This window comes from Diaphorina citri, unplaced genomic scaffold, assembly GCF_000475195.1.
Source record: "Diaphorina citri unplaced genomic scaffold, Diaci psyllid genome assembly version 1.1 scaffold1037, whole genome shotgun sequence".
Taxonomy (NCBI): domain Eukaryota; kingdom Metazoa; phylum Arthropoda; class Insecta; order Hemiptera; family Psyllidae; genus Diaphorina; species Diaphorina citri.
In genome coordinates, this window is record NW_007378467.1 from 2468 (window position 1) to 16917 (window position 14450).

The 14450-nt window shown below is 39.9% G+C and overlaps 1 protein-coding gene across 1 annotated transcript; it reads left to right on the forward strand.

Annotated features, from left to right (window-relative positions):
• Positions 1-881: 881 nt before the first annotated feature.
• Positions 882-9598, forward strand: LOC113469340 (the record flags this gene model as incomplete). The annotated part of the gene is made up of 2 exons (XM_026826950.1): positions 882-1262; positions 8477-9598. Coding segments are annotated over 2 exons (1503 nt in total), but the record flags the coding sequence as incomplete, so codon positions are not given.
• Between the last annotated feature and the right edge of the window lie 4852 nt (positions 9599-14450).

The window sequence follows — 14450 nt, forward strand, 5'->3', positions numbered from 1 at the left end:
TCCTTTTGGACCATGTTTGTAAGTTGTGAACCAAAAGACATTATTCACTGATGCGTGAGGCGATTCATGAACATATTGACAAGTGCAATGTTTTGCATTGCATTTGATGAAAGAATAGCACCAACAGGACTTATACTTGGGCCATTTTCATCATTGACACCAGTCAATTGGACGCGGATGATGCCCTATTCAGAACTACAACACATAAATGTATTTGTAGTCAGACAAGTGCAATGACATTATTTTGAAGAAAGAATGGGACCAACAGGACTTATATGTAGGTCATTTTCCTCATTAACACTAGGATCAATAGGATCTTTTATTCAGAGAACATATAAGTAGGTATTGCCATCAATACATACGTACAATCGTACATATGTGGGTACTGTAGATGTTAGATATAAGAATGTGATTTAAATTTTCCATTTGAGTCTGTTACTCCGGTCTGGACTATTAGCAAGTATACTCGTATTAGATGATTATACAAACAGGATAAGTACAAAGGCAATAAAACCTCGTTATGCCAGGACAAGAAAGGAGGATGGCTTATTAGATTGATCGCCAAATCCGGGAACAAAATCGCGAAATCCGCGAACATAATCGCGAAATCCGCGAACAAAACCGCGAAATCCGCGAACATAATCGCGAAATCCGCGAACATAATCGGCAAATCCGCGAACATAATCGCCCAATCCGCGAACATAATCGCCAAATATGCGAACATCAATCGCGAAATCACATAGGTACGATATGTCCTAAGAACCCTAGTCATTTCTTAGTCCCTAAGAACCCTAGTCTTATTTTGGTCCCTAAGAACCCTAGTCATATAAAAGAAGGTAAACAATTAACAATCACAACTATCTTGTCTTGTCCCGTTTCAGATCTACTTCTGCTTGTGCGCCGGGATCTTCCTGTCCCAAGCTGCGGAACGGTCCCGCGTCCCATCCCGTCATTTCAAGCGCCAGGATTACTCTCTCCCCGCCTACCAAAGCTACCCATCCGGTTACCTAGACAACGAACTGTACCCAACCGGACCAGGCGCGGAGGCACAATCCCCTTACGCGAACTCACAATCCCCAGGCACGGACTCACAATCCCCTTACGCGCTCTTCAAGAAAGCGGAAGATGATCGCAAACCCGTTATGTTCCCCGCACCCCCGCCATCGGAAGAGACTACACTCGCACCGACACGCGTACCCGCACGCCCGTCTGCACCCGCATCCGAACCCGAACAAGTGGCGCCCTCTGAACGATATGTCTCCGTAAGTAAACTGAAGATGGGAATGATTAGATAGGAATCATTGATTGACAATGAAAATGTGTAAATACTAAATTAATAAAACTCTCCCCGTCCCTGTCCCCCTGGGTGTATAATATCGTGTTAACCCTTTCGTTACCGGTAATAGAACTAGCCACGGGGGAAAAATTGTGTTCATATTTGTGTTCAATGAATAGGCTTCATTGAATCCAAATATATCTATTTTTTCATGTGGGACAACCTGGGCCGATTTTACAGATGGTTAATCGAAAACAACATTGGCAACTGGTAACGAAAGGGTTAAAGCGTTTGTCGCTCTCTGAGAATGCTAGGAGACTACACCGGAACGGTCTTCGAGCAAACATACAGACAACGAACACTTTAAGAACATATTGTTGACCCGAAGGTCGTGTAGGTATAATGGGGACCAAATTTCCAAATTATGAAAGAGGATTATGTTGAAGCCAATACTAAAATGATGAAAATGAAAAAGTTTCATATACATAATATGTATGTACCTACAGATATGTAGCTACAACATGTAAAATAGCATTAAATTAATCATATCTATTTTATACAAAAATTTACAGGATTTTGTAAATGTTTGTATTAGTGGTTAATCAAATTACTAATCCTGTTTCATAATTCAGCCACGTGGATAGTGACATTTACTTCGTGCTTCCTTTGCTATTTTTAGCATTTCTACGAATACGGACATACTGATCGGTCACTTTTCATACTGGCCGCTGGAAAGTGCGAAATGCGGAAGCATGTTGTATGTATAACCTGCTTCCAGTTTTTCTGCTTTCCATTGACAGCCACTGTTTTTGTACTCTACCATTAGGTGCTGTATAAAATGAGATTTGGCGAGATAAACGCCCATTAGGTTTAGAATTTAGTCAGACTTACACCACAGTCAAAGTATGCAGTAGGCTACGCCGCGCCGTGATTTTACACCAGTGGTAGAGAACGAAATCAGCTGCTCTTTCCCTAAAGAATCGTAATTTCTTTCAATATTTCGCTCCTGAAGGCCACAATTTGATTCCCCTTTCCCAACATAAACCAAGTCCAAGCTTATCATGCTGTCAACATAAAAACACATTACACAGGAGACACGAATGAGAAATCGGCAAATCAGAACTGAAATGTCAACATTAGTCAACATTTTGTCATATTTCATTGGGACCAATCTTGTCTGAGCTCAGTTGGTAAGCTCTAATTCGGTTCATGCCAGTTCGGAGCCTCCTTGACCCGAAGCAATTATTAGGGACATCTTCAAAGCACTCATTGAAGAACTTCAGCAAACCGAATCCAGGTAGCTCTAACTAGATAAGTGGATCACAGACTAATCCATTGTTCTCAAGGCTGGTTCCATGGGACCGAAAAAAGAAGTGATTCAAAACTGAACTTCAATAGAGTCAGTGGACAATGATGTGAATTCCAACAAGGTTAAAAAACATTTTAAATGTGAGTTCTTCGACTGATGATAGAAAAATATACGAAGACTTTCCTTATTTCTCTGAATTCCACTCTGCATGGAAATGAATTGAATTCCATTTTTCATTGGGGGAAAATGCGAAATTCTATTCTGAATTCAATAAAGAAACCAAACAACTTCCACAATGCGGCAGTGCCACATAGGTCGAGGTTCACTCCGCAGATTATCTTAGGATCATTGAGTTAAATCTAAGAGCCAACCTAACACCAAAGTGTGGGAAAGTTTTCGTTTGATATGAATCAGACTGAGTTGGTAAACACCGGCATACCCGGTATTGGATTTCCCACTTCAGATAACTTAGTAGAGTAATCTCAGAAGAAATGACCCAGGCTTTGTTATTGACACGATCCTTGGGATCATTGTGTCTGCTGATGTGGTTGGAAATCTGATGGACTATGTTCTGTGATAAAGACTAGTAACGAACTGTCCAACCATTATACAGTCATTTCTGTACTAATATAAAAATCATCATATTAGCAAAGTTGTTAGAACATGATAGCAATAGTCTACTTCTAGGTTAACACCGAGGTCCAAGAGTTCAACTGCAGACCTAATAGAGTCCTAGACAACAATAAATTCTAGTCCTAGACGAGAAAAATTTACAATTCATTCATAACTTCGTAACCTGAAGAGTTCTGTCTGAATTTGATTTGAAATGAATCTTAATGAATCTCACTGAGCTTTGATTCTTCCGCGAGAAGATTCTGTGAAGATGAGACCGACCTTTTGGTTCTTGCATATCTAGGATCACAGAATCACCATGAACTCTGTGTAAACTTTGGAATTGGAATCTTCGATCATCAGTCTCTAGAATCAAGATACGTATTGATAGGTTTCTCCTGAGTTCCAGAGTAATTACTGATTTCCTTGATTTATTCTGCTGTTAATAATACCGTAGGTTCCTCTACCAACTCTATCTCATGATGTTCTGGATTTTATTATTATTCTATTATTATGGGACTGGTTGCTCCTCTCCCAAGAGAGTATGCAATTAACACTGCGACCTCTGTAGATCTATTGTGACCAGTATTTTTTCCCCTGCCCAAGCTGCTATACCCTGGCCTTGATGGAACCTAGAAGTACCCTCATTGGTATATTTCAACCTCCCCAGTTTCTCTAAAATTCACCTGTAGCACCTCTAAAGAGTCTGCACACTCAGGTTTATTCCAGAGAAAATCTGTGAGTTCATCTACTATCCCATTAAGAGGATACCAAGAGGTGCCTAGGCCAGAGAGCTACTTGGGGCCCCCGAACTGAAGGGGTCTAATGAGGGATGAGGGGTTTGATAGGTCTGTTATCCCAAGGCCTTGATGTAACCTAGAAGTACCCTCACTGGTATATTTCAACCTCCCCAGTTTCTCTAAAATTCACCTGTAGCACCTCTAAAGAGTCCGCACACTCAGGTTTATTCCAGAGAAAATCTGTGAGTTCATCTACTATCCCATTAAGAGGATACCAAGAGGTGTCATCGAGGCCAGAGAGCTAGTTCAGGGCCCCTAAATCGTAGGGGTCTGATGAGGGATATTCAGGTACATAATTATGTCGTTGTACCCTACTTCCTGAGACGGACTTGACCATAGTCCCATTCAGGTACCCTCAAAAGAGCCAGTGTTATTGTCTGTGGTTTGACAGGGCTGGTTTTGTCTCAGTTTTACGTCCTCCAGCGAGACAATGATGTTCTGGATAATTATCAAATATTATTTTAGCAGCTTAGCTTGGAAAGGAGCGCGCCTGCCTTGTAAGCGCTAGGTCGCGGGTTTGATTCCCACCAGGAGCGAACTGTATCCTCAACAGATAAGGTTCGTTCTCTGAATGGCTGGCTTTCTCCTATCCTGTCCTCGCTCTCTCTTCAATTTCGAATGATATCGATAGTTAGTTCGAGGAGGACGATAGGACGGTATATCGCGACTATTAACAGTTACCTCTGATATCAAGACCTCGTCCAGTGAAAGGACTATCATCTGGCATACTCCATAGTTTGGAAATCTAATTGGATGCCTAGAAACAATATTTGGACTCTTTCCGTGTCCCTAATGTTTGTAAGTATATAGAGAATTTTGAAAGTAAAAAATGATGATATGATATGGATAATTATGATTATCTGTGGTTCTTTATTAGTTCATTACCTACTATACTTTTGACGTTTTGAAACGTTATATTTTCCCTCTCTCTTGACAAGTGAGATTAATTGAACTTGAACTAACTCACCTCTGATAAGTAGGCAAGACTTTCGAAACAAATCGTCGAGTTTTAATTAGTTTTAGTTTTACAAGTTCACTTTGATGAATGCTGATAATGTTTCTTGAACATTTTCATTGCAAAACTAATACAAACTCCACTTAACTCGCAAAGTGCACTTTAAATCTTCTGGAAGTCGATCCAGAAATATTGTTCCAAGTAGAGGGAAATGTTTTTCAGAGGTAATGCGTGCTTTCTATCCTGATAAATTCTTGACAAATTTGTAGGATTTAGGTTTCAATCAGATTGGGCTTAGAACAGTACCGTCCTATCGTCCTCCCCGAACTAACTATCGATATCATTCGAAATCGAAGAGAGAGCGAGGACAGGATAGGAGAAAGCCAGCCGTTCCGAGAACGAACCTTATCTGTTGGGGATACAGTTCGCTCCGGGTGGGAATCAAAACCGCGACCTAGCGCTTACAAGGCAGGCGCGCTCCTTTCCAAGCTAAGCTGCTAAAAAAATCTTTGATATCCAGAACATCATGAGATAGAGTTGATAGAGGAACCTACGGTATTATTAACAGCATTCTGGAACTCAGGAGAAACCTATCAATAGGAGTATCTTGATTCTAGAGGCTGATGATCGAAGATTCCAATTCCAAAGTTTACCCAGAGTTCATGGTGATTCTGTTATCCTAGATATGCAAGAACCAAAAGGTCGGTCTCATCTTCACAGAATCTTCTCGCGGAAGAATCAAAGCTCAGTGAGATTCATTAGGATTCATTTCAAATCAAATTCAGACAGAACTCTTCAGGTTACGAAGTTATGAATGAATTGGAAATTGTTCTGCAGTCTAGGACTCTTAGGTCTGCAGTTGATCTCTTGGACCTCCGTGTTAACCTAATAGAAGTAGACTATTGCTATCATGTTCTAACAACTTTGCTAATATGATGATTTTTATATTAGTACAGAAATGACTGTATTATGTTAGATTTTAGACTTCTGTACAGAATTATGATGGGCGAATTGACCACTCGAGTACTCACCCATATGTTTAGGTGAATACACATCTGTGTAGGTGAATACCCATCTGTGTAGGTGAATACCGATCTGTGTAGGTGAATACCGATCTGTGTAGGTGAATACCCATCTGTGTAGGTGAATACCCATTTGGTGTAGGTGAATACCCATTTGTGTAGGTGAATAACCATCTGTGTATAGGTGAATACCCATCTGTGTAGGTAAATACCTACCCTGCTTCCATAATACACGCCAAATCTCTTCCTCTTCCTTTTCCTCTTCTCTTAATTCTCCCCTCTCTCTTTCACACACATATCCACGTCTACAAAGACAATTTGACAAATCTGAATTACTACGCATTAATATGGGAAGCTCTATTTCCCTCTCTTTCTCTCTTCCGTTATCAATTTGTTTAGATTCTGGGAAGAAAGGATTAAAAATGTCATAATAAATCCCTCCCTCTCTCTCTCTTTCTCTCTCTCTCGCTCTCTCTTACTATCTCTACCTCCCTCTCAGCAAAACGGAACAATAGGTTAGGAAAAACAATGAGCAAATTCAACAATAACAACACCTCTCTCTCTTCCTCTCTCTCTTTCTGTCTTTCTCTTCCTCTTCCTCTCTCTCTTTCCTTCCCTATCTCTCTTTCCATCTATCTCCCTATCTTTCCCTCTCTTCTGTTTTTCTCTCTCTCTCTCTATTTCCATTCTCTCTCTCTCTAACTACTCTCTCCTTCCCTCTCTCTCTCTATCTCCTTCCATTTCCCGCCAGTCATCACGAGGTATACGAGAAGAAGGTTTGAGTCCACGTTTCGACTGGAAAGGTGGGGGGGGGGGAGGCTGTCACATTTCGTGATAGAGACCTGATAGGCTCTTTTGTCTTTCCAAATGGCCGGCGGGGTTTGTTTTGCACACTCCACCGTGCTTGTGACTCACTGACAAAGGCTCTGTCTACGGCCTTCAGGATAGGCGTCTGCTAAACGAGCGAGGGAGAACTGGTCGAAATCGAACGAAATCTCTTGACTATCAGGAACTTCTTACCAGAGTCACCGCTAGCCGTTGGACCTCTTGGCCCGTCGCGCGGAAGAGAAGAGTAGATACGTATAAGCTTAAAGGTTAACCCATCTTTTGGGGCTGTTTCTCCTACACCTAAAGGTGGCGTTCCGATCCTAGCTGCCGGGTCGCGCGACCAAGCTGTGCGACCGCTGCCTACTGCTTCCTATGTATTCTTATGAAGTACTTTCCGAACCAAGCTGCCTGGTCGCGCGACACGGCGCCTCGGAGTTATTGTTGAACACTGGAAGATTATTCGCGCGACTTTCAAAAGCACGTAGTTGTCTGGAAAACCAAACCTATGAAAATGATACAGACTGTCTGACTGTATATAAATTTTTACTAAATCCCCTTTTTAGAGGTTGTTTTTTCAGGCGACTCCGCGACTTCACAATGTGCGTCAGGCCCAAAGAGTCATTGTCGGGAAAATATGACCCGTTTACCTGAACGCGTCAGGCCTAAGGAGACATTGTCGGGAAAATATGACCCGGTTACCTGAACGTCTCTTGAAGGAAACTGGAGCAAGATGTTCCATTAAGAAAACAGTGAAACTGGTAACAATGAGGAATTCAATAAATAGGTCAATATCAACCTTGGGACAATGAGTATCAATTGCGACAATATTGTTTTTGCCGGAGGGACTTTCTGTCTTGAGACATGAGACTCCTCTCCTAATGTGTATGATGGACATTTTGTGCCTTTGGTTATTTTGTTCCTCCCCCTTTAATTCCTTTCTTCTTCCTCTTCTTCTCCTCCTCCTCCTCTTAGCTCTCCCTCTTTCCCATGTCTAATTCAAATTGCCTATAAAATCAATTATTATGTTATACCTATTCAAATTTCGCCTATTGCTTTCTGTGTTGTCTTTTGCTTCCAATGCTTTTAAATCAGAGAGGATACTATAATTATATCGATGAGCGATGGTCTCATTATTTCCGCGCTAAACAAAACATACGGCTCAATTCTATTATTACGTGTATGTTTGTAGATATAAGGTTGGATATTTCCTCCTCAGACCCGTTGAATCATAAAGTATTCAAGATGACATAGTAGAGTTCGCTAAATATCTCCACTAAATAAATCCTCTAAATAGCCCTTTAAACTAAATTCCCTGAGCTTAAATAAAATTAGAACGCTCCGGATGAGCAGGTTCTGCTCTTGTCTTTATTTATGCTCCGTTTTATGGCAGCTTTTAATGGCAATAATTATGTATGTAGATAAAAGATAATTGTCTAAATATTTTGCTTCGAGGGGGCTTTAAACAAATGCAGCCTTTAGTGTAGGCATTTTGTTATTACTCGTATCTTTGCTCTTGATACGAGTACAATGCCAATGCCAGGGCCTTTAGTATCATTGTTTGTGTGCTTTAACCCTTGCTTTCTGATGTACCTTTACTCTATCTCCATGTTTAAGAGGTCAATGGAGACACTTCAGCTTTCAAAGACGCTTTTGTTTTGCTTCTCTCTGTTCCAGTTGCCAAAAAACTATGCATTTTCTTACTCGGTAAAGGATCAAAGTTCAGGAGATGATTTTTCCCATTCCCAGGCACACAATGGTCAGTCTACCAAGGGAGAATACAGGGTCAAGTTGCCTGACGGACGTATGCAGATCGTTAGTTACACAGCGGATAATAGTGGCTATAGAGCTGACGTCAGATATGTAATGGACGAAACACCCAAGAACAACTTTGACGAGAAGTTTCCTAACTATGTGCATGACTTTACTAATAATGGCCATTCTGAAGACAATAGCTTTGATCAGTACAGAGATAACCACATTAGAGATTACAACCCCTCCCTCTACTTTGCTCCTACAGTAGCGCCATCCGTAGCACCCGCCTCGACAGCAGATCCTAACAGTATCAATCATGTCAACTCACCAGAATACTTAGAGGATTACCAAGTATACAATCCTCAACCAGGGCCAGGACATCCATCAGGACTAAGCTACTACGCAGAGTCTACACCTTCTACACCAGCACCAGCACACTTGAAACAACCTAAGGAACTTGTACATGACGTGAACTATTTACTGAACTTGGTAACACCAACAAAGCATTCTCTCCCATTATATCAACATGCTGCTAAACTGAAAAATGCACAAGTTTCCTATGAAACAACAACGCAAAACACTGAACTTGATAATGAACTCTATGGAGGAAAGTATAACTACAATCCTGTTAAAATTGAGTCTCAAAATTCAAATAAGAACCAAGGGATGCGATACCATTATGAATCGATGACAACTAAATACCCAGGTGCTAACCAAGGTCAAGGATTCAGACCATCATTACAGTCATACTATGCTCCCTCAGCACTTGTTCATGTTGAACCTCCAAACTTGGGACCCGCACAACCTATCCAAGCAAATTACGTTACTCTTCCTCGTGATAAAATTCCATACAAGTACCCACAGTCCTTCGTCAGTCCAAACAATATTCAGGATAGCAACTACCAAGCGAACAGCGTCAAAAACTCCGAAGTGAAACAAAGTGAGAAGACAACCACTGAAGAGTCACTGACCATGAGGCCACACATCAAGTACAACACAAAACCAGCCGTGCTACAAAACAGTAAACCACAGAAAAGTACTTAATAATCAGAATGTCTGGTGATTTTTTGCATAAGAGCTTCGGAATTTGGACGAGTATTGTGGGTCAAGGGAATTTATGATTGCCATCCTACACACCACAGCCATCTTACACGCCACATCCATCTGCCACACCACAAAAGTTGGTGTTCCTACAGCCTAATTAATAATCAGAATGTCTGGTGATTTTTTGCATAAGAGCTTCGGAATTTGGACGAGTATTGTGGGTCAAGGGAATTTATGATTTTGAACGGGACATGGTACTTACCGGTATGCGTGTGCCTTGTGATTAAGGCTTTATATTCCTTTCACTTCCGATGTGCTCTGAGCTACACGAAACATACAAATTAAGTCAAAGTACGTTTGATCGATAACTTGAAACAAAGAGAGAGGACTGGGACACTCCAGACACTCAAGTTATAAAGAGGTTCAAAGATCACCACTTACCAGCCTTCATTTACAATATTTACATGAGGTTTCTTCATAAGTTCATACCGTGTTAGTAGATGCATTTACTTAGGTACATCTCATTATTCACAGTCATTGAATGAATAGTAATTATAGGTATTAAACTTACACAAGTAAGTGTCTATGGCTACTGGGCATAGAGGTTTAACTTCAGGACGTAGAGGTTTAACTTCAGGACATAGAGGTTTAACTTCAGGACATAGAGGTTTAACTTCAGGACATAGAGGTTTAACTTCAGGACGTAGAGGTTTAACTTCAGGACGTAAAGCTTTAACTTCAGGACATAGAAGTTTAACTTCAGGACGTAGAGGTTTAACTTCAGGACGTAAAGCTTTAACTTCAGGACATAGAGGTTTAACTTCAGGACATAGAAGTTTAACTTCAGGACGTAGAGCTTTAACTTCAGGACATAAAACTTTAACTTCAGGTCATAGAGGTTTAACTTCATTCATCATTTCTTGATTCTAATTGGACCAAAAATTTGATAATTCACGAATAAGTGGAATTCACCTAAATAAATAAAAAAATATAGGTAGGCAATGTTATAATTTATTTCGCTACATCTAATCGGAATAATCTCCAAGATATAATCAGGCTATCACGCTTAGGTATCTCATTTTTTTTTTTTTTTTTTTTTTGTAAGAGGTTTGACAGAGGGAACTGTAACTGCTATGGTCTTATCGTCCCGAAATCGAAGAGAGAAGGAAGTACTAAATCATATGAAATCCAAGATGGCGCCTGTACTAAATCATAGGAAATCCCAGATGGCGCCTGTACTAAATCATATGAAATCCAAGATGGCGCCTGTACTAAATCATAGGAAATCCCAGATGGCGCCTGTACTAAATCATATGAAATCCAAGATGGCGCCTGTACTAAATCATAGGAAATCCCAGATGGCGCCTGTACTAAATCATATGAAATCCAAGATGGCGCCTGTACTAAATCATAGGAAATCCCAGATGGCGCCTGTACTAAATCATATGAAATCCAAGATGGCGCCTGTACTAAATCATAGGAAATCCCAGATGGCGCCTGTACTAAATCATATGAAATCCAAGATGGCGCCTGTACTAAATCATAGGAAATCCCAGATGGCGCCTGTACTAAATCATATGAAATCCAAGATGGCGCCTGTACTAAATCATAGGAAATCCCAGATGGCGCCTGTACTAAATCATATGAAATCCAAGATGGCGCCTGTACTAAATCATAGGAAATCCCAGATGGCGCCTGTACTAAATCATATGAAATCCAAGATGGCGCCTGTACTAAATCATAGGAAATCCCAGATGGCGCCTGTACTAAATCATATGAAATCCAAGATGGCGCCTGTACTAAATCATAGGAAATCCCAGATGGCGCCTGTACTAAATCATATGAAATCCAAGATGGCGCCTGTACTAAATCATAGGAAATCCCAGATGGCGCCTGTACTAAATCATATGAAATCCAAGATGGCGCCTGTACTAAATCATAGGAAATCCCAGATGGCGCCTGTACTAAATCATATGAAATCCAAGATGGCGCCTGTACTAAATCATAGGAAATCCCAGATGGCGCCTGTACTAAATCATATGAAATCCAAGATGGCGCCTGTACTAAATCATAGGAAATCCAAGATGGCGCCTGTACTAAATCATATGAAATCCAAGATGGCGCCTGTACTAAATCATATGAAATCCAAGATGGCGCCTGTACTAAATCATATGAAATCCAAGATGGCGCCTGTACTAAATCATATGAAATCCAAGATGGCGCCTGTACTAAATCATATGAAATCCAAGATGGCGCCTGTACTAAATCATATGAAATCCAAGATGGCGCCTGTACTAAATCATATGAAATCCAAGATGGCGCCTGTACTAAATCATATGAAATCCAAGATGGCGCCTGTACTAAATCATATGAAATCCAAGATGGCGCCTGTACTAAATCATATGAAATCCAAGATGGCGCCTGTACTAAATCATAGGAAATCCAAGATGGCGCCTGTACTAAATCTTAGGAAATCCAAGATGGCGCCTGTACTAAATCATAGGAAATCCAAGATGGCGCCTGTACTAAATCTTAGGAAATCCAAGATGGCGCCTGTACTAAATCTTAGGAAATCCAAGATGGCGCCTGTACTAAATCTTAGGAAATCCAAGATGGCGCCTGTACTAAATCTTAGGAAATCCAAGATGGCGCCTGTACTAAATCTTAGGAAATCCAAGATGGCGCCTGTACTAAATCTTAGGAAATCCAAGATGGCGCCTGTACTAAATCTTAGGAAATCCAAGATGGCGCCTGTACTAAATCATAGGAAATCCAAGATGGCGCCTCATCGGAATCAGTTCCGTTTCTCGAGGTTTCCCGAAAGAAAAAAACCTTAACTTCCGAAAGGGTTTCACCGATTTTGATTAAATTTGGTAATTTTGGGGTCAGTTTTTAGTCATTTTTGATCGCTCGGGCTAATTTTCTTAAAAAAGCAGTAGGTAGTCCTTTTTCTGAAAAATTGTTCCACAGCTCTCTGAACAAACCTGTTGCTTTTATTACTAGGTATGTTTACTGGTGTCAAAATTGACCTCTACATTATTCATGGGTTAATTTCTTTCTCATGTAGGTAGGTACTCCGTACTCGTGCGTGCGTTTTACCTACATAGGTACCTAATTACCTATATCCTATATGTAGTTTATGTACTTACTTGAATTTTTCATGTATCATTCATCACCATGAATTATAGTAACCCGCACCTTAACTATACGTATTTACCGTTAATCCGTTAACTGAAGACCTGATAGTCCACTCACTGAACAAATTGACCAAACTGTTGGTCTTTGACCAACAATTTGAATAATCTGTTGGTCTTTAACCAACAATTTGAACAATCTGTTGGTCTTTGACCAAAAATTTGACCAATCTGTTGGTCATTAACTTATTTGTTTGATCTCTCAATGAAATTGTGAAGCCAGCGTAGTTAGCTTGGAGCGTAGCGTCACTGCCTTGTAAGCGCTAGGCCGCGGGTTCGATTCCCGCCCGGGAGCGGATTTTATCCTCAACTGATAAAGTTCGTTCTCGGAACGTCTGTCTTTTCCCTATCCTGTCTTCCTTTTCTCTTCGGTTTTGGGACGATAAGACCATAGCAGTTACAGTTCCCCCTATCAAACCTCTTGAAAAATAAAAGATAATACCTTTTAAATAATTAAAATAAAAAGAGTTATTAGGATAGGTACTAATTTTATTACTGTAATTATTGCAAGTATATGCATCTATTGATAATGCTGTAATTACTATAATCTTCACACTATAATTGAGGAAAGCGGTAGGGGAGGGCAACCAAAAAAGGTCTGTTTCAATTTTTGAACGAAGAGGGTTTTTTTTTTTTTTTTTTTAACTTGCGCAATTTTTTTTTCCTCCGGAATATAAATCTCCCCGCCAATTTTTTTCCCCCTGTGAATATTTTCAGTCGTCAGCGAGTCTTTTCCGAGCAGTAAAGTGGTGCCGTTCAAATTGTTTTTCCCCTCGTTTTTTCGAAATAAAATTTCTGTGGTTTTCCTCCAATTCGCCAGACAATTCTTTAATTCTGTGGGGTTTCCCTCCAATTTTGCGCTGCAGCGTGAAAATAATTGCGGTTGTTTCGGTTTGAGTGGTTTATTGGACTTTTTTCTCAGCAAGTACGCTGGTTTTTTTTTTTTTTTAAGTTTGTGAACATAGAATCTCTTATAAAAAGTTCGAAAGAGGTGTTTTTCATGCCTGTTTTAATCTTCAAATCGTAAATACTGATTATCACTTTGTTAAGTTGTATTATTTATCAGTTTATCACCAACCAAACTTATTGAAAGAAGAACAAATGTAAGTTCAGTAACTTTCTTTCTGTTAAACATCCGTCTTAAATCTGTTTTAAACTAAGGATTTTCTGAAGTCTTCATACCTATCAAGTTTATGATTGTTAGATCGTCAATAGGCATCCTTCCACCACCGTAAATTAGGTATTATACGTAAATTAGGTATCACCGTAAATTAGGTATCATACGTAAATTATAGGTATCATACGTAAATTAGGTATCACCGTAAATTAGGTATCATACGTAAATTAGGTATCATACGTAAATTATAGGTATAATCATACATAAATTAGGTATCACCGTAAATTAGGTATCATACGTAAATTAGGTATCACCGTAAATTAGGTATCATACGTAAATTAGGTACCATACGAATAAAGGAAGGAAAAAGAGGTTGAAATATAGGTAACTGTTCTTAGAACGATACCTACCTAGGTTAAAAGTTGGGTAATTTCAGGTATTTGCCATTAAATACACCATGGACTCATACTCCTAGGTAGATATGTAGTCACATGTATAGACGTATTTACATAAATAATTAGCAAATTACATCATAATTATA